At 41.0% G+C, this 24252-nt stretch overlaps 3 protein-coding genes across 5 annotated transcripts in view; 1 reads left to right on the top strand and 2 right to left on the bottom strand.

The window, feature by feature from the left end:
• Window positions 1-2288: 2288 nt before the first annotated feature.
• Window positions 2289-3768, bottom strand: LOC141428954 (phosphoribosyl pyrophosphate synthase-associated protein 2-like). 3 transcript variants are annotated; one of them, XM_074089034.1, is made up of 4 exons: window positions 3579-3768; window positions 3355-3468; window positions 3094-3213; window positions 2289-2673 (listed from the first exon to the last, which is right to left on the bottom strand). In XM_074089034.1, exons 1-4 carry the CDS (start codon window positions 3596-3598, stop codon window positions 2304-2306), a joined length of 624 nt encoding a protein of 207 aa, XP_073945135.1. In that variant the 5' UTR covers window positions 3599-3768; the 3' UTR covers window positions 2289-2303. The 3 variants fall into 3 exon arrangements, with proteins under 3 accessions (XP_073945135.1, XP_073945137.1, XP_073945136.1); XM_074089036.1 differs by having other exon boundaries at window positions 3605-3768; XM_074089035.1 differs by having other exon boundaries at window positions 3643-3768.
• A 595-nt stretch (window positions 3769-4363) lies between these two features.
• On the top strand, window positions 4364-15802 carry LOC141428952 (WD repeat-containing protein 3). The gene is made up of 16 exons (XM_074089031.1): window positions 4364-4647; window positions 4749-4958; window positions 5663-5860; window positions 6275-6448; window positions 7889-8085; window positions 9363-9583; window positions 9827-9947; window positions 10125-10326; window positions 10889-10978; window positions 11055-11192; window positions 11691-11960; window positions 12552-12716; window positions 13385-13450; window positions 13914-14074; window positions 14765-14987; window positions 15621-15802. Exons 1-16 carry the CDS (start codon window positions 4477-4479, stop codon window positions 15783-15785), a joined length of 2772 nt encoding a protein of 923 aa, XP_073945132.1. The 5' UTR covers window positions 4364-4476; the 3' UTR covers window positions 15786-15802.
• A 421-nt stretch (window positions 15803-16223) lies between these two features.
• LOC141428955 (uncharacterized) overlaps window positions 16224-24252 on the bottom strand; it is a 28475-nt gene continuing 20446 nt past the window's right edge. Inside the window, 6 exon segments of the mRNA XM_074089037.1 lie at window positions 16224-20114; window positions 20877-21037; window positions 21040-21093; window positions 22461-22609; window positions 22924-22987; window positions 23750-23951. Coding sequence (XP_073945138.1) covers window positions 20034-20114; window positions 20877-21037; window positions 21040-21093; window positions 22461-22609; window positions 22924-22987; window positions 23750-23951 — 711 coding nt within the window. The 3' untranslated portion in view covers window positions 16224-20033.

The following is a 24252-nucleotide window of genomic DNA, read 5'->3' as shown; positions in this document are numbered from 1 at the left end:
AGGTCGTCGCTCCATCTTATGGAGGCCTACCGACGGCTCGTCTCCCGCTCCGCGACGACATTCGAGAACCTTTTAACCCATTGGCCATCAGTCTGCGAGCACGCTCACTGCCACTTCAGTTTCGCATTCTTCGGGCTATTTCGGTAAACTGTAGTTCTCTGCGGATATCATTTCTGACTCTATCCGTAGAGAAAACCCCCGAGCATAGACCTCTCCATAGCCCTTTGAGTGACTTTGAGCTTCTACCATGAGGCCCATCGTTGGCGCCCACGTCTCAGATCCGTAATGTCATCAACTGGCAACACACACTGGTCAAAGACTTTTTACTTCAAACACTGCGGTAATTTGGGCCGAAAAGACACTGCAAAGCTTCCGAATGCTGCCCAGCCGAGTCGGATTCGACGAGTGATCTCTTTCTCGAAGTTAGACCTACCTAACTGGATCGTTTGTCCCAGGTATACATATCGTCAACAACTTCGAGCGCAGAGCCTCCGACTATACGGGAGCTGGCACAACATTAGACATGACTTTCGTCTTGTCATGTTTATTTTTAAGCTAACTCGGTCGGAAACAAATCTGCTGAGGTCAGCGAGCATAGCACTGAGGTCCTCCATAGTCTAGCCATGACTACAATATCGTCGGCGAATCGAAGGTGAGTGGAAGTACTCCCCATTATTGTTAAATGCCTCGTCTTTTCCAGTCCAGAACCTTAATCATCTTCCAATCCAGCGGTGAACAGTTTCGGAGAGATCACATCTCCTGTCTGACTCCCCGCTGCAAAAGGAATAGGCTTCGTGCTCTGGTCCTGTAGTCGGACTATAACGAAGGATTATAACGATACTATAACGAAGGTCTGGCTCTTGCGGGCTCTTGCTCTATTATAAGAATAAATAAACACAACACTACAAAGCGTATTGTATTTACACCAAAAACATTCATTATAAATGAAATCAGAACATAAAAGGTAGGGTAGGAGAAACGAGAAAACAGGGGTCTAATCGCTAAAAAGCGATCTCTTCTTCTACCTTCTTATTCGACCTGACGATGTTATTAACATAGAATCAAGAAAAAGGTGATCAAAAGCAGGTGTGTCTAATGTAGGTAAAAAATATATAGAAGATTGAAAAAATACATAAAATATAATAATATTAATAAAATAAACACATACATTACTTACATACACATTTACCAAAAATTCATCAATCGCCACTACCAAACAAGATGTTAAGAATGAACCTAATAATAGTATTGCATGTAACCTTCCTAATACAAAAAAGAAATGTATCTGTGTGTATGCACACTACACTAACCTCTCACAATGCGCGAGCGCGCGCTTAATATCAGATATTCGAATTATCCAAATTATCCGGATAATGAAGAGCTTCTATCCGGATTTGAAAATGGGCGGATATCCGGATAATATGGATATCCGGTTATCCGGATTGCAAGCCCTACGCAAGACCTATCCGAAGATGGTAGCTAGTTGCTGAGAATAGGGCTCAGTCTCCAGCAAATTCTTGTTTTAATTTTTATGGGGTAAATGCAACTATCTTCCATAGTGGCTAGTGTTGGTATACTACTTATCGATAAATATTTGTGAATAAAAAACAACATTTTTTTTTACATTTTCCTTACCCTTCTTTGACCTGATATTTCCATGACCTCAGTATTTGTTGAAATATTTAGCTATGCAGCTTGAATTTTTATTGCAATTTGTATTGTTTGCTGTTTCAAAACAACTAAATAACGTTTTTATTTGTTTAACTTTGAGCTTAATTTTTTTTTTAAGTTAAGCTACTTCATTTTTCTTTTGTTATAAAGTCTTACATGCTTTGCACCAATTGGAGACCTTAAATAGTACCTAATAAAATAAATGTGAAATTCATTTATCGAAATATCGACACCGGACATCACTAGCAAATGGCATTTTCATACAAAAAGTATTGAAATAGTTGCAATAACCCCATGTACCCGAAAAGTTGAGGTTAATGTAACTATATCAATAAAATATTAATTGGAAGACCTACAGTTCAAATAAATATACCAAAAGCACTTAAGTTTTATCTTTTCTTTAGGAAGAACTTGTGTTTTTCCAGAAAACGGCTTGTAATATTTTTTTACATAAAAATAAACACACAACACTGCAAAGCATTGCTTAAAAATGGCAGCTGATAAAATTCGGTACAACAGTGAGCGATCTAGGAACACCATCGGTGTTTTATGTTATAAAGCAATGATTTTATTATGCTCCAACCAATGGCTCTTTTTACAAAAACAATTACGTTGAGAAAAACATCAATTAGTTAGTTTAGCCTCATAGTTGCTTTTGCCCCGGGTGACCTTACATAGAACATATACAAAGATTCAATGAGATAGCAACTTACACTTTCTTGAATATACTGTAGCAAAAATGGTGAAGCCCTCAAATTGTCTACAGGGCATTCATAAAAGCCCTGTATTTCCTTCTGATGCAGATCCATGGTAATGATATGAGTGAGGCCAGACTTGCCCATCATTTTGGCAAGCAGCTTTGTGACAATAGACCCACGCTTCCTCATTTTGCACTGTTTGCTGTATGGCAGATAAGGAATGACACCAACTATGGACCGAGCTGATGAGGTCTTGCAAGCATAAGCCATTATGAGAAGCTCCATTATGTTGTTGTTGACATCTCTGAAAACAAATGTCGTTGTTAACACATTCCCTGCCACACATTGCTATGCGCTATGCTCATTACCAGAAGCAGCGTTTTTCTGCATTGTAGTGAAAACTGCCTACAAATAGGATCACAACTGTTGTGTTCTTGTCACTGAATGTTTTATGACAGTAACTGATGCAAACTTTTGACTAACTGGAGCAAGTAAAACTATATTAATGTGAACCTAGCTGATTTGACACATTAGGTTAGGTTTGATTACAACAGATAAGTATAAATTTTTTTAAGTAGTAGCCATGCCAACCAGGTAGGTAACAATCTATACTATAAGTTTAGATATGTTTACATATTCACATGCTTTGCCACTGATGAATGATGCCCCTCACAGATTTAGGTAACTGAATATTTCTATTCTACCAATGAAATCTTATGCTCACTTTGTGCCCGTCTGGACTATGTAGATGTTCTTGCCACGAATGGAGTCAGCAATCTCCACCATTGTCTCTCTGTTGGTCTTGTGATACACTGAACATCCTCCTTTGCGAACTCCCAGGCGACTATACAAGGACAAATATAGCATTAAATGCATATATAATATACTACACTACATGTAAAAATCCACTTGGACAAAAACATGAATGTGAATAGGTTAACCTTAAACTATAAGTATGGTAATTCGTGATAATATCTGTTCTTACTTAGCGATGAGATCGGCAAGCTCTGGATGAGAATTTCCGCTCAAGATAACGATGTCCGACGTAGCGTTACCCTCCATATTGCTCTTCCGCGACCGATTAGTGTGGCCCACCAACCTACAACATCACATCAACGAACTCAATTAGCGACTGGCGGCACGGCAAGTATCAATAACCACAAATTAGATAGGGGACGTCACGAAGGAGCAACAAGAAAAACAATAAACCTGGTTTTGTTGAGTAACATAATAACCTGATGGCCTTGTACAGTAAATCAAAAATGAAAATTACTTTATATAAGAGATAAAGTGCAGTATTTCCTTTAATAAAATAACAGCGCGGGCTTCCCAATTTCCTAAATTTTCATGAAAACTCGACTACAAAAATTTTTTGTCAGTGACGTCCATGCGGGACACCACAGATAAGAAATTTGTAAGAAATTAGCAAGAATAAAAAACGGAACGGAAACGTATTACGTATTATAAATTTGTTTGTTTGGAACCCTGTACAAACAAACAAAATACCTCAATATTCCCTTTATTAACCATGGCGCACATTTTCGGGAAAAATGTGATAAGTTAAAAATATTTATGCATTCTTTCTAATTCCACCTTAGTTGAAGTATAAATAAATAAATATCATGGGATACTTGACACAAATGGACCTAGCCCATAGCCCCAAACTACTTAGGCAACGTATACTTATGATAGATAAATACATACTTAAATACATAACCATCCAAAGACCCGAGAACAAACATTCGTATTATTCATAAAAATATCTGCCCAGCGGGGATTCAAACTCGTCAGTCCCTTTGTAGTTAGTTTTAATTCTAAATAATGTTTATCATTTTATACAAGATTTATACACACTTATTTAAATTAAAATTTCAAATATTTTCTTGCATTTTGCAATAAAAGTCTGACGTACAACAATCTTTTTTTTTATAAATGGTTTTATAGCAATCTTCGTAAACAGGATTTTAATGAATTTGACAGCGATGACAGCTGAGCTGATCATGCATGGTGCTTGCTGGTGCATGGGTTGGAAAATCATTGGGAAAATCATAAACAAATCAGCGTGAAGCATGGTTGTTGGTTATTTTCTTTTAAATTAATTTAAAATATGGGTCTTACCAAGCAATATTTGCGCTATGCGCCGAGCGGCACGTTTAATATTATTGCAAGTGCTGATTGTAATAGTACTCATGTATCGTTAAACGGTGTAAGCGGCAGATACATAGCGGTGGGTGCGTGCGAGCATGTTATTATTTGGGACATGCGACTTGGAGAGAAGGTAATTGATATAATATTTGCTTTAGTAACATTGTCAGTAACAGTTGGAGACTTCAATTAGCGATAAGTTTTTGTTATAACAGTTTCTGTTTCACTTCGTAGGCTCAAGTACTTCCAGGCGAGAATGTGGTAGTATCTCAGATCGCGGCGAGCCCCACAGGGAATCATATGGCGGTAGGATACGTGGACGGCAATATCAGCGTGTTCGAACTGACAAACAATGAAGTGGTGTGTCAATTTGCTGGTCACAAGTCTGCCGTTACTTGCCTTCAGTATGATGAGCAAGGCCACCGGCTTGTGTCAGGATCCAAAGCAAGTTTTATTTTGTGTTTCTTACATTGAAATTGAATTAAACTTTAAGTAAACATTCAACAGGTCAAATTAAGCAAATTTGTCCATGACACTAGAAGCTTAACTGTTATTGGACTATTTCTCAAAAAGTTATCCACTTATAAAAAAAAAAATGACGCTATTTCAACAAAAAAAAAAAGATATTGTTTTTAAATGTATACAAAGCCTTGTGGTAAAGGTGATAAAAAGTCAGATACTCTTTGTTGTTGGATCCAATAGAAAGTTTTGATGTAGTTACAAAATTACGATTTGTTCCTCACAAGATTTTGTGACGTTTTCCTGACGTCAAGAAATTTTGGATGTTTTATGCAGTTTATGTTTCAGTCCTTAGTGTTAATAATTTCTTGACAAAACTGATTTCTTGTCAATTTCATGACAGGACACTTTTTTGAGAAATACCATACAATACAATACAAAGACTCTTTATTGTACAACAGAAATACTCATTGTTCAACAAATTATCTCAAATTAAGATAATTAATTGTATGCAAAAACACTGTGTAAATGGTTTTTATTAATGATACTTTCTTTTTTAAATCCATAACTAATGCCTGCCTGATAATATAAATAATAATTGTAAAATGTTAGCAACAAAACTATTATTCAATTTAATACATAGTGACATGATGATTACAAGAACAACACTAACTATAAATTTTCTTTAGGACACGGAGGTGATATTATGGGATGTTGTGTCTGAAACAGGCATAGCTAGGTTCAGTGGCCACAAAGGAGTTATAACAAGTGTCCTGTTTATAAATGGCAAGAACTGTGTGATCAGCTCCTCAAAGGACACATTTGTCAAATTCTGGGATATAGAAACAAAACACTGCTTCAAGACATTGGGAGGGCACCAAATGGAGGTATGTTATTATTAAATTCTTAGCTGAATGATTCATTGTGGGTCATAAATCCTAGAAATATTTTTCTTGTGACATATATGACACCCTGCATATGCAGAACTATTGCATGATGTGCGAAATATGGTACATTGTGTGTTGATCAGATACATTCTTTTACTAAATTCTGCCTACAAAATTAAATGCTTTTTACAAATAAAAACAGATTGAATTCTAAAATCCTAGAAATTAAATTCATTGTTGTAAACCACTACACTGAGAAGTAAATCTATCTTACTTTTAGTAAACAACAGTTTGTGTTAACAACATTCCACATTCATTCCTATTACACCCCATACAACATTAGCTTCTGTAGCCAAAACTTAGTGGCATCTTATTAAAAATAATAAAATACTTCTTAAACATTAATTATCCTAGGTATGGTCAGCAATACTGATGAAGGAGGAGCGATACCTAGTGACAGGCAGCATGGACCAGGAGCTGCGCGTGTGGCGGCTGCATTGGACCGGCGACGTCAAGGAGGAAGACAAACTCGCTCGCCACCTGGAGATTGTAAAGCTTGAGGAAACTGATAATTTAGAGGACAGCTCAGTAAGTGTTTATAAACCGTGGTTTCATTTATAAAATTGAAGAGCACTAGATATTGGTGTGTTAGATTGTGTCGCGCTCAGCGGCTAGTGGGTCAGCTTGTAGGAGATAAAGTAAACAAAGAATTATCTGAAGACTCGATTTATTCAGTTGTTTAAAAATTAGGCTCTCCTACAGAACGCGGCATGAGATTTCAGGGTGAAGATTCGTAGAAGTGGTTGGTTCAGGAATTACAGGCAGGCACTTCCCTTGGCCCGGGTGTTCAGGTGGCGCAGGTGGAGTAGCGGCTGGACATGCTGGTCGGAAGCCTCTTGAGCAGCCGGTGCGCAGACCAGGTGGTTACTGCAGGTGCAGACGTTGAGAGGACCTCGGAGAGTTCTACTCCGTAGTCGCCTTGAGTTCGGCGATGCGAAGATATTAAATTAAATAAATTGTTAAGAATTAATTATGCTATGTAGATAGTATGTAGACTACTAGTTGTTACTGGATGTGCTTGAAGAAAGTCAAGCTTTCAGCCGAGCTTTCCTTTTTAAAGGCAGTTGACCTGCAATCAGCTGTTTGAATCAGCTGATCGACAACACGCCGTAACACGCAGGCGAGACTGTAATTTTTAATAAGCTATAAATGGTCAGGAAATTGGCTGTTTTTATTCAGGCCCCTTTTAGAGTATTTATTTTTAATAATTGAATTTAGCTAGCATTCATGTGAATATTTACGCTTTTAAAACAGCGCCCTCTAACGGTGAGTAGCAGAACTAAACACAGCTGTCATTAGGCTGTCAACAAAATTGTTAGGGCTACCACGTGACAATTGATAATTTACAAAAAATATTAATCTGACAAAACTAATTTAGCATTGCAATGATTATATATTGTACTTTGTGTTGATTTAGAAAAGAGACATGTAGAGAACGAAAACAAATTCTAGCAGTAATAATTATCCTTACTGATATTATAAATGCGAAAGTAACTCTTTCTGTTAGTCTGTTACCTTTTCAAACTTATACACCACTGAACAATTTAGACGAAATTTGATATGGAAATAGTTTGAGACCCTAAGAAGGATAAAGGGTAAATTTTATGGGTGACACTATTTCCCGGACGTACAATACCGACATGGAAATACCGACATGATATTTTGTGGCACGCCCATGGAAACTCTTGTCAGTTTGACACCAGTTTGTATGGGCATGTACACGAAATATCGGGTCGGTATTTCCTAGTCGGTATTGTCCGGGCCGGTAAAGACTGTCACCCAATTTTATCCTGGAAAAGTTATAGTTCCTGTGGGATAGCGAAAAATGAATTCTTGGCAGTCGAAGTCGCGAGCAAAGGCAGTTAAACTAAATGAAAGGTCTCTTAAATAACTTCTACAATAGTATAACAAAATCAATGAATCAAATAAAATGCTTTATATTAAACTACCAACGTTTTTTTCTTCTAGGTACTACAATGTCACCAAGTAGGCACGCTAATGCGCGGAGGCAAAGGTCGCGTCGTAGGCCTCACATCGGACCTGGGACAAAGCATACTAGGTTGCTACGGCAATGACTCATTGCTGGAGATATTCGCATTCTGTACAGATGAAGAAACAAAGCAAAGGATGAGCAAGAGGATTAAAAAACAAAGGAAAAAGTTGGCGTAAGTGTAATAAATAAAGGATTAAGTAAATTTTGACACTAAACTATACTTAAAACTGGAATTCAAGACCAAAAAATCTACGACAATGTTGCCACTGAAATAAAATTTGTGTACAATAGTAAGTACATTCCTTTTTTTTTAAACACACGATAGAATATTATTTTTATTAGTAATTTCGATTCTATAATTTAAAGAAGTATTTTTTTTACTTACTTTTACATAAATACTAGACGCCTGAATAAAAACTTAATTATTTCGTAATTTTTGGTTGAAAAACTGGTATTGTGCTTGTATTTCTCAGGTATTCATAACATTTGGTGCAATAATTTAGAATTAAGATAAAATCAAACTAATATTTGATTTAATTTTTTACATACATTTAGCTAATCAACAAAACTGCAGAGTAATACTGTGTAGCGCGCTTTATGGGGTTTATGGTGGCTAAATATGGTAGTTTAAACTGTTTAAAAAAATATTTCATTTAACCTTTTCAAATTCCTTTCCTGCAATTTAAATATGAGGCCTATTACTAAGACTCAGTTGTCCGTCTGTCATTAGGCTGTACTGTATCTCATAACATAAACCATGGCAGTTGAAATTTTCACAGATAATGTATTCTGTTGCGGCCATAACACCAAATACGAAAAAACGGAATAAAATAAATATTCAGGACTACGCTGTGGTAGAACAACGCAACCTTATCCTATTTATGTTCCTTAGAATTGTCTTAATGTTAGTTGAGAGTTGAAAATAAGTTAGTAATTTTTTTTTTTTACAAAATCCTTATTTAATAACAATACAAGGAATCATATTAAAAAAGGTTATTATTATTCCCTTCAATGGTGGCCTTAAGGATTAGACCAATGTCAGTTAAATTAAAGATAAATATATACTTCTTCTTCACGTTGTATGGTGATTGTAGTTTTTGCAACTTGATAGCAAAATTCCAGAAACCACGCGGAGACAACTTGCGCATTAAAAAATGACAGACACGAGAGCAATATAGAATTTTGTGATCACTGTTAAAAAAGGTTGGCGAAACCTGAAAAGTTTATTTGACAGTGGCAGAAGTGAGAGATTTAACAGTGACATATCTGTCGTAGATTTTTTGGTGTTGAATTCCAGTTTTTAGTATAAAAAACCGTATTAAACTTTATCACTCTAATGACTGAATTTAGTTCAATTTAAAATACAGAACTATTGCATGATGTGCCAGTTTTAATACTATTTTCCCAGGACTTTTATTGTATTGTTTATGAGACTCTTTTTGATTTCAGAAAGCTCAAAGAAACTGGCGAAGTAGATGCAGATGCGGCAGAAATACCGGAATTACTGACGCTCAGCGATGAAGTTCGCAGAGTGACCTCGATCAAGCTTGAGAGCAAGATCAAGTCTAACACCTTGTTGCTTGGAGTCTCGGGCGAGCTGCGGGTTGGAGTCACGTTAAATAATAATACTGTTGAATTGCACAGTCTTAGATTGAATGAAGAAAATACAGGTAATTTTAATTTTGTTACTAGGTTCTGCCAGGCTTGCTTTACTACAAAGATTAGAATATTTTTGGCATATGGCTTTGGGGCTAGTAAACATAGTTTATGTCCTACAACTTCACTAGCATTTCCTTTATTCATACAACAAATACTTAAAGACGCCCACTCGTTTACCCATCACAAGCTAAATAGATAGTCAACTCAATTTGTATTTCGCCACTCACAGTTTAAAAATGAGTTACATATTTCAGTGAAATGCCTCAAGCAAATAACACAACCCGGTCACCAGAAGGAGCCTCGATGTGTGGCGATCAGTTCCGACAACTTGGCCGTGCTTTCTGCCTCTGCTGACTCTGTCAAACTATGGAACAGGTAAGCTCAAGTTTCTTATGATTTATACGTTTGAGTTGATGTATCATGAATATACTTACTCGTAGTTACTCATTTTGCATCATCTACAATTATATCAAACACCATCATACTCGCATTGACAATTAATCTTCACATAACAATTAATCTTCGGTCACAATCTCTTTATCCAACGACCAGACCGAACCAAACCTGCCTCCGCACAATCCCGATGCTGGGCGGTCGTCCTACCAGCCTTACCTTCCTGCCCGGTGACCGGCACGCCGCCGCCGGGTGCACAGACGGAGGCCTGCTGATCCTGGACGTGGGTGCCGGCGTGGTTTTGGAGCGAGTGCCGGCGCACAGTGGTGACGTTGCAGCCCTGACCATGACGCCTGACTCGGTATTGTGACCCTAGACCCTACACATGTATACAGAGCTGTCTTTTCGTATTAATCACAGATTTTACGTAGTGTGGCAATTTTTTTGCGTAGTGTGGCAAACTTAAAATTGACTGAAATAAAATAAAAAATATTTAAATATGGTCATATTTGTGAAGTTTTATAAATGGTGTTAATAACTCATAACATTCTTCTGTAAGCATACCTACTGGACTATTTTTGTGTTTTTGATGAAGTACAGTCGGAGCCTTAAGATAAGTATCTTTACTTGTACTTTTTCATAATTGCTTAGAAAAGTGGATACTTATGCTCGGGCGCCCACTATACAACCATTTCTGTAAGCCTTAATCCAGTGTTACATTATAAAATTAGACTGGCTAAACGAAAGCTGTCTCAGATCTTAGTTTTTGTCGCACGGCAGACATGATAAATAAGCACAGTAAAACAGTAAAATTTATATCATATTTTCATACCAAAAGTTTATTGTCTCTAACAAGTACTCTAACATTATACGGCGAACGTGATATTCAAATTCTAACCCGACTTTATTTTGTGTGATTTCAGAGAGGTTGTGTTTCCGGTGGCGCCGATAAAACCGTGAAATTTTGGCAATTCGAACTTATACCAGATCCCACAGGAGAATCTAAAGCCAAAGTAAAAATATTAATTAAACACTTCTCTTTGTAATTAATCAATTGACAATCCGTTGATAAAAATGTCTTGATCGCAGGTACTTTCGCTCCTACACACAAGGACTCTAGAATTAGAAGAACCGGTGACGGCGCTCAAAATAAGTCCAAACCACAAATTTATTGCAGTGGCACTTCTCGATTCAACAGTTAAAATTTTCTTCGTTGATACGTTTAAGGTGATTTTCCTGTACTATAATAGATTTTAAGTTGCTTTGACTAACTAACTGCCCTTGCGTTCAAAAATTCCATGATCGAATTTTGGTTTTGTAAACGCGAAAAAAGTATTCTCAATTCTCCTTAATTTTCTATTTTAGAGTGTCTTTTGAGGAAAGTAATTAACCTCCGATGCAAAAAGAGGGGTGTTATAAGTTTGACCGCTATGTGTGTCTGTCTGTGTATCTGTCTGTGGCAACGTAGATCTTAAACGGGTGAACCGATTTGAATGCAGTTTTTTTTATTTGAAAGCAGGTTTTCTAGCGATGGTTCTTAGACTCGTTTCATCAAAATCGATTCGGCCGTTTTTGAGATATTGAACTTTGAAGTGACAAAGTCGGGGGTTTTCCAACTTTAAAAAAAACAATTGATATTCAATGTAATATTTATGAAGACTTAGAATATCTGTATTATACTGTATATCAAGTAATGTTTTTCTATTTACCATATTGCTCTTCTAGTTCTATCTATCCCTCTACGGGCACAAACTCCCCGTCCACTGTCTGGACATCAGCTACGACTCCAACATAATCGCGACCGGCTCCTCGGACCGCAACGTCAAACTGTGGGGCATGGACTTCGGAGACTGCCACAAGTCGATCTTCGCTCATAATGACTCCGTCACCGCCCTCCAGTTCGTCCCGAGCACGCATTACTTCTTCACGGCGAGCAAAGACGGGAAGGTGAAGCAGTGGGATGCCGATACATACGATAACATTATAACGCTTCAAGTAAGTGCTATTTTGCAAACGTTTATTTATATCACTTGTTTTGGTATGTCTGTCAAATTATGAAAGTTAAATTTGACGCGCTTCCAGTGGTCGGATTGACTTCGTATCGTCACCCAGTCCAATCTATAAACATTGGACGACAAAGCAAGTTAACAGATGTAAACAACAGTCAATTTATTTAACAAAAAAAAATTTTTTAGAGATTACTTGGTGACTTCCCCAAAAAACCTAAGAAAATCTGTTGTTTTAACTAATGTCTTCTACTCAGTAGAAGTAGAATCTACTGGATACAGAAGCCGCTCCTTCTCAGCTCTATTGAAGAGTTAGCAATAATACGGCTCTAACGACACAATCAATCATTTCGTACGCAGCGTAACCTAACCTACCCTTCCTCCGGTCGGAGGTTAGAAAACAGTCAACTAATTTGCAAATATTTTGTTCGTTGTTGCACAGGGCACACCAGCCCAATCGCTACTTTTACCCCTCGCTTCTCCCCCTGTGGAAAAGGGGAACCGTAATGCTCGATCAGACTATGAAGCTATCCGATTCTCACCCGCTCTTTTCTGTTTCAATAGAGTTTAACAATTCCAGGGTCACGCAGGCGAGTGCCACTCGTTAGCCGTGGGCGCGGGGGGTCTCCACGTGGCATCTTGCGGATCGGAGCGCGCGTTGCGTCTCTACACACGGACCGACGAGCCGCTTGTGCTCGGCGACACTACGGAGCAGGAGGAGGGACTTGCTACTGGCGAACAACACGTGAGGACTCAGTAACTTATACCTTTAAAAGCCGGCAACACACTAATGACTCACGGGCGTTGGTGACCGTTTCCCATCAGATGACCCGCATGCTCGGTTTCCTGCCTCTCATAATAATAAAAGTTTCCATCTACTATAAGGCCATAGAAGCCACAGGCGATGAGGAGTCCCGAAATTGCTCAGCTTTTTTTTATCACAGCAATGTGTTGTTTACTGATGGAGGACTGGTTTACTTGCGGCTCTTGGCCACAGTTTGCGGAAGAGCATAGTAAGTTTATCTTTAATTTTCATGAGATCTCCGCAAAGTAACCGCTGAATGTGTACAATACTAAAAATACCCACGAACATTGGGACCACCTGCATGATTTCAGCCAGTATTTTCTGATCATATAGACAAGACGTTTTTAATCAAAAAAACAGCACGTCCATTCCACATTCCGTCCGCTTGATACGGACAATCCGGTTTCTGCGAATACAGTGGACAGTTTGCCAGAAAGTATAATAATCCGTTTAGTATACGTCCAATGGCAAAGCTGCTATGTCATATTGTCGATGCGGATTAGAGTATACATCAACTTCACAAGTGTAGACAGACTGCTATAGCCGGAGTGTACGTATTACATACACGGTACTTACTATTTAGAACTGATGATTTTTTGTTCTTCCAGGCGCCTGTTCCCGGTCTACCAGGTCTCGTCATGCCAACGAAGAAGACGATAGGAGCTGAAAAAGCTGTAAGTATTCTACGTTTAATTTAACATTGTCAATATCGTTATTGAGGTCTCATATCCTCTCTAGCATCACTCAACGGGATCGATTCGAAATGAGAAGATACGTAGAAGAACGAGGGTCACCAACATAGCCAAGCGAATCAGCTCATTGAAGTGGTAACGGGCACAGAGTACACGAAGAACAGACGGCCGTTCGTTGGAACCGAAAAGTTCTCAAATGGAGGCCGCAGATCGGCAAGCGTAGCGTAAACGTCTACCAATGAGATGGACGATGATCTGGTTATAGCCGGGGGTTCTCGGTGGATGTAGGCCGCTTACAACCGAAGCAACTAGAGGTCTTTTGAAGAGGACCTATTGAAATCAACTCTAACCCATCCGATTGATTGTTACTGGAAACAAGCCTATTATAGTTGTTGATTGGATTTCCTTCAGTGGCTGATATGATGCTGATATTGAATGATTCCAGGCGGACTCGATAACGGAATGCCTTCAAATCTGCGTGGAGTATAAGAAGGAGCGCGAGGAAGCGCGTGGGCAGCCCGTGGCGCCGCCGCTGCTCATGGCTGCTTACAACTGTAGCAGCGAAGAGGACTTCTTGCTGGAGACACTGCGCAGGATACGAGCTAGGTAGGAATTGTATAAGTACAGAAAATGTACTAAAACTGGCTGTAATATAAGGCAGCTGTCTCACCGCTGAGCTGAGTATAGCTTGGCAGTTTGGCACTAGTCAACGTTTGATTTTTAATAAATGTACCTCTTTCATCAATGAATCTATTGCACATTTAGATATAGGTTGGCCTTATCTCTGGGCGGCTTTTAACATATGGAATATCTTTAGATTCGTCATATCTGTGGGAGTGACATAGGTTAAAAAAAAGTTAATAACTACATAAAATAACAACAGTCGGGACCGAGAACATTAGAGCTGGTCACGATTTTGAATGAGTCCTGACTGTAAAAGTATTCTTGGCAAAGCGCGGTCGCCCAGATACTTTTTTACACGCTACTCTTTTTTATATACCTAAGTGTAGTATCCTAAAAGAGTAAACGTGACTGACCTAGTGCTCATTCTATAAAGGGTCTGATAAACTTGAGCATTCACTTGTATGTAACAGAACAACAAGCATTTGCCGTTTTTAAATTTGTCGAACTGAACAACGAACATAATCACGCATAGAACCAAACATTGCTACGAACATTTACACGACCATTCTAGGGAACGCTCTAGTAAATGCTCATTAAAAATTTGCTTAACGTAAATGCTCAAGTTTATCACTAATCAGCACCTTGATGATCTTTTACATCGTTTTATTACAGCGACTTAGAAGAAGCACTGCTCTTGCTGCCCTTCAGTACGGCCTGCGAAATAGTCCGTATGCTGCCCTCACTCTTAGAGCGAGGATCCAACACGGAACTCCTCTGCCGGCTCGCTGTGTTCCTGTTGAAAGTGCACCACGCGCCCCTTACGGCACACAAGGCTCTGCTGAAGCCGCTCATACAGATACAGGCCAAGGCTGGCGTACGGCTCGCTGAGATACGGGTAAGTTTCCCGTTGAAGATGGTGAGTGAAATTGCTAGGTTCAGCATCGAACATAAGAAAGCAGCTAAGTTGCTCAAATATTGGACCACGTTCTAACAGTTGCGACAACATAAAGACGTGTTACAAGGAGATACTTTGCACCTTGGCCTCTTCCATATAGGCGCCTGTACGTCTGACCTTTTTATACGCATAGAAAGAGGAGGGTCGGGGTGCGTGTCGGTTAACCTTTTCGTGAGCCCAAGAGCTGCGGTTCCCTTCTAGATTCCTTCAGGGGGAAGAGCAGTGCTTTAGCTGCATCCTTTTAAAAACTGTCTAACTGTGGCAAATTGTCCTCATGAATTTCAAACGACAAATGAATGACAAAAAACTCGTGAACTTCTTTTGCGCTGCTAGTGGTATGATGTACGCGAACACGGGGCAGTTCAGAACAATATTATGGCGAAGTGAAATGATATCTCCGACGTTTAAATGCCCTTAGACTAATATGTACACGGTGGAAAAAAATTAACAGACCCAGAGAATAGGTACCTAAACAATGAAGGTGTAAAATGTTACTTGAAGTAGACTATAGTTTTTAAAAACAAAGTACAGCTTGCTGGTTTATTCTTATACTGATGATATCAATTTGTTCAGGACACGGTGGGCTACAACGTCCACGCGTTCCAGTGGATGCGGCGCGAGGCCGAGGCTGCAGACGCGGAGCAGCTGTTCCGGGAGGCGGGCGACGCGCGCCGCGCCAAGGACCGGCGCCGGCGCACGCGGCACGCCGTCAAACGACCCATTGTTACCGTCACTTGAATATATAGTTGCATAAACACTTGTTTTTTATTCAGATAATAACAATTACTACAGGTCGATTCACAAGAGCTGACATGGATTGAACGAAGATATGTAATTTAGACATTTTTGTAGGAAAGTGACAGATAGGTACTTTTCATTCAGTCATTTCTGTGTGTCGACCTGAGGCCGTATTGCTCAAATTTTGTACGCAAAAAATATCATTTGATTGCGATCGCGAGCGCCAGAAACGTTAGGCAATACGGCCTCTGTACAGTACGACGTAAAACAGTAGCAACGGATGAAATGAAAATAAAATTTTGCTTACGAAATGGTTACCATATAGGTAATTTAAAAGTAATATCCATGTTAAATTTCTACTATTTTATAATGCTCTCTGTGCAATGCTTGTCAATCTAAACTAGGGTCAAAGGGGCAGGGAATATCAAAGATACCATATAGCTGCTATCATTTATTTGTAAAAAAATATTCTACTCACTACATAGCCAATATATCAGTTAAAATTTTAATAATTTAAGTATCCATCCCTGCGTAAGTCACATTATTTATCATCTATACAATAATTAATGTTTCACAATGAGTATTCCGGCCACGCGTTCTCCCGAACAATCTCAGTTGAATAATTTATGCTGAAACCTATCATAATATACAAATATAGATACATAGTTATATGTTCCTGTCTTGACAAACTTGAATGGCCCTCCTAAGCTTTTTATTGGAATTGATTGCTTAAGCGATTTTTCCTGATTAATTCAAATGCTCGCAGCAAAGTCGTTTCATAGAAACTCTTATTTAATCGACATTTGGAATTTCAGGGAATATTTAACAATAGAACTCACAGTAGCAAGGTATAAATAAAACATGATAATATTGCTTAATATCCACTTGTATATCGTGGGCCCCGCGGCGCGCCGGCCACTGTGAGCTCGCTCGTCCCTAATACTTTAATTGACAGTTCTCATTATAATTCAACACCATTTAGATTAAGCCTTTGAGTTTCGCAAACAATGCTACCCACATATCACAATGTTATTGCTTTTCGGAAACACGCACTTACATTCTCAAACAAATATCACATTTTAATTAAAATACTTTTACAATCTTTTACAACGCTACTTGAGACAAATCGCTTTAACATAGCGCGACATCATACGTTACAGTTACAGAAGATATAATACACTGAGAGCATAGAGTATGTCTGTCAGTCTTAAGTCTTGAAAATTATGTTTTTATGACGAATGGAATTCCAAAGAGATTCGAAAGCCAATATTTCAGCATAAATTACAATAATACACGTCATTGGTGGCTGTCTGCAGCCGTGGTTGCAGAACAGACAAAACATAAATAAAATCACAAACACATGCTTGTTAGAGCATAAGCACACACAACACAACCGGTTTGTTAGTAACTAAATATCGATATACATTGTTCATCAATTCTTAATATATGCATAAATTAACCTAAATAATATAAATATAAATAACCAAATTGGAAGATCGAAGGGCGTCACTAATCGTTATTGCTATAATTATTAGTTCTCAAAGAAAGGTGTCTCGTGAGTTCAATAAATAATTTATTAACGAAATTGCAAGCCGCGTCCGCAGCGACCACTTGAATAATGTTGAATCGCCCCGAGCGTATGGCTCATCCTTGTGACAAGACGATGCTGAACATGTTATTGAATATTATTTGTTATGCATGACGGATGGTCAAGAAATAAAATGCCTTCATCGGATCGCTGTGGGTGCGGCTTTATGAGGAACATTATTAGTGAACTTATGTATAGTGTGTACTTGACAAGAGAGAATTCACCTGATACCAATATTATATAATATAACAGACGTAAACTAGTTAAAACTACAAAAAATACAAAATAATAATAATCCTAACACATGTACAAAGATAAAATTTAAGAAAATAATACTGTATCACTAATGCCAGCTGCTAAATTAGCGGATGGTGTAAATGACTTCGACCGAGATTATATTCCACAAAATAGATTTCCTATAGAAAAATAAGCACGTCTTAGTGCATTTGATCAATATCTTTTACAGATCAATTTTAATATCATTCGACAGAGAGCTAGAAAAATTCAATAGAGAGCATAATTTGAGAATACGACAATATAAATCCTAAAATTCATGAATCTTTATTGTCAAGAAAGACTACCATCACGTCGTGAATTTAAGAGTAAGCAATACTAAAGAGTTAACACTACTACATTGACAAACGCCTATACGAGTACACACGGTGATCCCAATAGTAAACAATAAATAATCTCAATTTTAAAGCTTTTTAAATACGGTAAGCATAACGCGTAAAACGTGACAAAATAGAGGAGTAGCTGCAACAAGATCGGAGCTGCGCGAGGGTCAGCGGAGAGCTGAGCATTGTCTAGCTATCGGCTAAGATATCACAACGTCTCATAGACTGTCTATACTGGCCCGTGGGGTTTACACTACACAAAATTATAATACAACTAAATTAAGTAGAGATATAGTAAGGGACGGTGAACAGAGCGATAGCGCTCGAAGCCATAACACATACACGAGAACATATATAACGTAAATGCCTGTCGCTATAAATATACGTAAACACTGACCGCGATGAGGTGTATCCGGCTAATTTAAATATAATATAATGCCTCAACATTTTGGTTATTCGCTGTTACTGAATGCACACACATTCGAGAATGCATAATCTGTTATAATGTATTACAAAGTTAGATTTCTAACATATCATTATCTAAATATCGCCAAACATCTATTTGATAAAATGTAGATAGGTATTTATATTACAGTAAAAAGGCAACTGTTTATTATTACAAAACTCGGAAACTGTTCTACTACATCACTGCGACAAACGAAGTTATTATTGAACGGTCTCCTATCTACCAACTTACAATTACCAAAACATGGTTCGCATAACGTGATACGTCACGATAAGTAGGCTTAATCATTTGTCATTATTGCTTCTTATCTTTGTAACCTTAAATAACTAAGGCAATACTCGACACAAATAAAAAAAATACTTACATTGTAAATACTGACCGAAATGGGAAATAAATTAAACACTATAATTTAATGAATTTAACGTTCCTAGGTACTATGTAAATAATAAAATTTACAATATCTTAATCTACATTACGAATTACGAATACTTGCGTCCTGAAATAGGTAACCGTTTATATAATTTCATCAATAAGAGAGCATTTTAAGGCAAGGCTTAACAAACCTATCAGTTGTTTATATCATACGAGAATTCACATTTACGTGGCGGTTAGCAACTAGAGGGCCTGGAGCGGGTCTCTGGGCTCCAACAGTGGACACGACGCCTGCGACCGACGCGGCAATAGATATCACATACTATGTACGTACGAACGCCGCAAAAGCGCTATACCCAACTAGACAAACGACAAACTAATACGACGCCGCGTCAACGACTGTATGTACGACGACTGTAATACTGAATCCGCTCACGTAGTGGCCGACCTTAATATCCTATGATAAAATGATAATAAATTAAACATATAATTGAAATAAAAACAATGTGTTCATAGTGTCTTCCAATAGGCACTGATATTGGCGGACCCTTTACCCTCAGTATTAAAAGGGATAAACGAGGTATTGTATAATGCCCGATTACTGACACTGTTGTATTTATAAAATGTAACTTATAAATCCTTGGTTAATTTTCATCTATTGACACTGGCCTTGCGTATAAACTACATAGTATTATGATATAATTTAAATATAAGTAAACAATATTAAATTATGCCCTTGGGTTTACTTCACAACGCCTGTTTTGTAAAAGACGAGTTTATTATGACTTAATTAATTATGATCCCTTGTCCCTTTATTTAGAGCTTCTTTTACAAAAAAGTCATCATGACATGTAGTTCATAAAATAATATAAGATAATAGTACCACGCGGTAAGGTTTGAATAGAACTTGATTATTTCATAAAAATAATTACATCAAAAAAGTTAGAAAAAAAAACCCGCGTAGCCTGATAATTTCGAATGTAGAAATTGTTAAAACTAGGCAAGTAAGTTCATTTACTTCGAACGGAGCGGCGAAAACTGCACGACTTTGCGTTTTTCAATCGCAAATTTCAACGATACTTCTAGAATAATCACGATTTTTTAATCTAATCGCGCAGTAAAGACACACGGTGCCAGCGTGGGGTAAGGTAACCTGGGAGGGGAGGATGCAGTTAGCCGGGGCGCGGCGTCGGGCGCGCGGGTAGTCAGTGCGTCTCCTCAGCAGCCACATGACTCGCCACAAGGTTCAACGGCGCTTCATCGTACTCTTGCGCGGCGCGGCCCATCTGCGATTGGATGAAAACACACTGTTAACACTAGTCAAATAAGGTCGCTGTTAAATTCATGATGATGATTTTTCAATAAAAAGAGTCGATAAGCATGTCAAGCTTAATAGCTGGGGTCTGGTGCACGCTTGCAAAGCTTTGGCAGGCGTGTATTTTAATAGCTTCTTTACCTACTTATACAAAGTAAGATATGCTCGGCCATCACTAAGTCTATTTCTAGCAGAACGTTTCTAGCAGCAGCTTCCAAGTTTTTTTTTTAACGAACGACGAAAGAAAAAAAAAACATTTATTCGTGACATTTACAAAGCAGAGAAAAAAGAAACACGGAAATCGAGACAAATTTTGTCAAGATACTTTTTATCCCGGAAAATTGCATATTTCCCGCGGGATAGCGATAAACAAATTCTACGCGGACGGAGTCGCGGGCAACAACTAGTCTTCTCTAAAGCGCATCATATAAAAATAAAAACTAAAGACAAGTAAACAAAAGCAAGGACTTAGTGTCTTTGATCTTTACGGCGACTCAACTTAAAAAAAGAGTGGCGTGTAGTACCACTGTGCGCGTGAAGGGTGACACTATTTACCGGCCCGGATAATACCGACATGGAAATACTGACCCGATATTTCGTGTACACGCCCATACAAACTCTTTTTTAACTGACATGAGTGTATGGGCGTGTACACGAATAATAGGGTCGGTATTATCCGGGCCGATAAAGAGTGTCACCCTGCATGTGCGTGCGTGCGCGCACGTGTGTGTACCTGTGTGCGGTGCGGCGCGTGCGGGCGCGTGTTCTGCGCGTGCAGCGCGGCCAGCAGGTGCGGCTGCAGCTGGCGGCGCAGCGCGGCCAGCACGGCCTCGTCCCCCGCGCCCTCCGCCGCGCTCTCGCGCCCGCCCCCGCCCCCGCCGCCGCCGCCGCCGCGCCGCCGCCGCCGGCTTCCACTGCCTCCGAACGCGCTACGCCGCTGCGACGGGATTCTGGGAACAATACATTTTTGGTTAAAAATCATATTAAAATATTATTATAATAAATCGTCTTTTAGTCCTTTCCTCAGTGCCTTAAGGCTTAAGGCGGAAGTCTTCAACCAGCGTGTGTTGCCAGTGTTGAAATATAGATCCGAGACGTGGTGCTTAACTATAGGCCTTATACATAAATATGACCTCAATTATGATCACAGTTGCTCAACAAACTATGGAGAGAGCTATACTCAGGGTTTCTCTACGTGGATTGAATCAAATTGCAACGGGCAGGCCATAAAGCACGGAGAATAGATGGTCTTAGGGGCCGAAAATTTCTCGAATGGAGACCGCGGATCAACAAACAGATCATCTCGCCGCGCGCGTCGCGCCGCCATGTCGCGGTGTGCGTGCCTGCAGTAGGGGGGGTGGGGGTACTGACTGTTCCGCGCGTGCTTGTCGTGCCGCGGGCGGCGGCGGCGCGTGTGGATGGTGTCGCGGCGCATGGCGGTGGGGCGCGGCACGCCGTGCAGCTTGTAGTACAGCCCGCACGCGTTGCAGACCATCTCGCCGCGCGCGTCGCGCCGCCATGTCGCGGTGTGCGTGCTGCAGTAGGGGGGTGGGGGTACTGACTGTTCCGCGCGTGCTTGTCGTGCCGCGGGCGGGGCGGTGTGGATGGTGTCGCGGCGCATGCGGTGGGCGCGGCACGCCGTGCAGCTTGTAGTACAGCCCGCACGCGTTGCAGACCATCTCGCCGCGCGCGTCGCGCCGCCATGCGCGGTGTGCGTGCCTGCAGTAGGTGGGGGTACTGACTGTTCCGCGCGTGCTTGTCGTGCCGCGGGCGGCCGGCGCGTGTGGATGGTGTCGCGGCGCATGGCGGTGGGGCGCGGCACGCCGTGCAGCTTGTAGTACAGCCCGCACGCGTTGCAGACCATCTCGCGCGCGCGTCGCGCCGCCATGCCGCGGTGTGCGTGCCTGCAGTAGGGGGGGTGGGGGTACTGACTGTTCCGCGCGTGCTTGTCGTGCCGCGGCGGCGGCGGCGCGTGTGGATGGTGTCGCGGCGCATGGCGGTGGGGCGCGGCACGCCGTGCAGCTTGTAGTACAGCCCGCACGCGTTGCAGACCATCTCGCCGCGCGCGTCGCGCCGCCATGCCGCGGTGTGCGTGCCTGCAGTAGGGGGGGTGGGGGTACTGACTGTTCCGCGCGTGCTTGTCGTGCCGCGGGCGGCGGCGGCGCGTGTGGATGGTGTCGCGGCGCATGGCGGTGGGGCGCGGCACGCCGTGCAGCTTGTAGTACAGCCCGCACGCGTTGCAGACCATCTCGCCGCGCGCGTCGCGCCGCCATGTCGCGGTGTGCGTGCCTGCAGTAGGGGGGGTGGGGGTACTGACTGTTCCGCGCGTGCTTGTCGTGCCGCGGGCGGCGGCGGCGCGTGTGGATGGTGTCGCGGCGCATGGCGGTGGGGCGCGGCACGCCGTGCAGCTTGTAGTACAGCCCGCACGCGTTGCAGACCATCTCGCCGCGCGCGTCGCGCCGCCATGTCGCGGTGTGCGTGCCTGCAGTAGGGGGGGGTACTGACTGTTCCGACGCGTTGCTTGTCGCGCCGATGGCGGCGGCGGCGCGTGTGGATGGGTGTAATGGCGCGTGTGGATGGTTTACGTAAGCCCATGGCGCCGGGCGCGGCCGCCATGTCGGTGTGCGTGCAGGGTTGTAGTACCCCGCTCGTCGTGCGCAGCGGCACCTCGTTGCGCGCGTGTCGCGGCATCATGGCGTGGGGTGTGAGTCACGCCGTGCAGCTTGTAGTACAGCCCGCACGCGTTGCAGACCATCTCGCCGCGCGCGTCGCGCCGCCATATCGTGGTGGTGTGAGTGCCGCAGTTGCTGCATGAGAGTTCCACGCGCGGAGCCGACCGCGTAAGTAGACGGCTGACTTACATTTTGGAACGTACGGTGGGTAAGTAATGGCTTGTTACGTAAGAGAGGGCATTCGAATTACGTAATATCATTAAAATCATTCTTATGTATATATGAATAACATGTAATACAAGAATTGCTTAAAGAAATTAAATACACATAAATAGCCTATTCTTGGAACAAAATTTAAAACGCAGTAATCGCTATTTCTGCGTTCTTCGTTATGAGGGCAGTAGTATAATAGGGTTCAGTTCAGTCCATCGTTATGGTCTGAATGACGACAGAATTGTTGTGCAACCCTTTCAGACTGACGGACTGATGAAAATCAAATATTTTCAATTTTTCGTCAATCTAATGTGAATGTGTAACCGAAGGCTAGTTCACACGTATAAGGTTTTCAAGTGGTTAACTAAATTATAACTTAAATTTAAGCGACTTAAAGTGTGTAAACAATTAATTTAGTAATAAGTTATAATTAAGCGTGCAAGTGAACAAGTAAATTAGAATTTCGTCTATGTTTCGGTTAAGTGAATTATCACTTCACACGTTTGAACAGGTACGATTTAGTTAAAAAATATTTAAGTGTATAAGTTTGGCTGAGCGGTCGCGTTCGTAAGTTCTTGTGTTTGGAAAAGAGAGAAGAACAAGATCTTTTTTGAAAATGCCGAAGCAGTCAGAAGACTGTTGGTCTTCCATCTCGGGCTAACTAAAGAACTTAGCTGATGCGAACTTGTAAAAGCTTACTTACAATAAAGTCGCTTAAAATAAGAGTTAAAATTTACTTGATAACTTAACACGTGTGAACCAGCCTTTAGTAATGTACTGACGTTGTCAGCGGCGGGCGGCGGCCAGAGCGGCGGCGCGTCGCTGGGCGCAGGTGGCTGCGCGCGCGCCGGGAAGCTCTGCTTCCTGCGCGCCGTGCCCGCGCCTCCGCCCCCCGCCCCGCGCAACCCCAAGCACTCGCCGTTCTGAAACAAATACCACGCTGCAGCGACATCTACCGACAAAGGACAACACTTCCAAGTGGATGCTGCACTCAGTACCAGTACAGATGGACTGCATTCCAGCTGCAACGTTACTGCCAACTGCTGACTGCCCATACATTTTAGCCCTTAGTAAACTGAATAATCTTCTCGGTAATAAATATTATAAATGCGAAAGTTTGTAAGTTAGTTTGTTTGTTACTTCATCACGTCTTAACCGCTGAACCGATTTAGATAAAATTCGGTATACAGATATGAGTCCCGGGGAAGAACATAGGATAGTTTT

The sequence above is a fragment of the Choristoneura fumiferana genome, chromosome 6 (genome assembly GCF_025370935.1).
Source record: "Choristoneura fumiferana chromosome 6, NRCan_CFum_1, whole genome shotgun sequence".
Taxonomy (NCBI): domain Eukaryota; kingdom Metazoa; phylum Arthropoda; class Insecta; order Lepidoptera; family Tortricidae; genus Choristoneura; species Choristoneura fumiferana.
The sequence above is the reverse complement of the archived record's forward strand: the minus strand, read 5'-3'. Positions and strand labels throughout refer to the sequence as shown.

Bases quoted from the DNA above. Each gene is read 5' to 3' on its own strand.
- LOC141428954 (XM_074089034.1), bottom strand. From the start codon at position 3,598: ATGTTACTCAACAAAACCAG. The intron at 3,469-3,578 runs GTTTATTGTTTT...GTGATGTTGTAG, and splicing joins ATGTTACTCAACAAAACCAG to GTTGGTGGGCCACACTAATC. The intron at 2,674-3,093 runs GTGAGCATAAGA...ATTTGTTTTCAG, and splicing joins ATAGTCCAGACGGGCACAAA to AGATGTCAACAACAACATAA.
- LOC141428952 (XM_074089031.1), top strand. From the start codon at position 4,477: ATGGGTCTTACCAAGCAATATTTGCGCTATGCGCCGAGCGGCACGTTT. The intron at 4,959-5,662 runs GCAAGTTTTATT...AATTTTCTTTAG, and splicing joins GGCTTGTGTCAGGATCCAAA to GACACGGAGGTGATATTATG. The intron at 14,075-14,764 runs GTAGGAATTGTA...GTTTTATTACAG, and splicing joins CTGCGCAGGATACGAGCTAG to CGACTTAGAAGAAGCACTGC.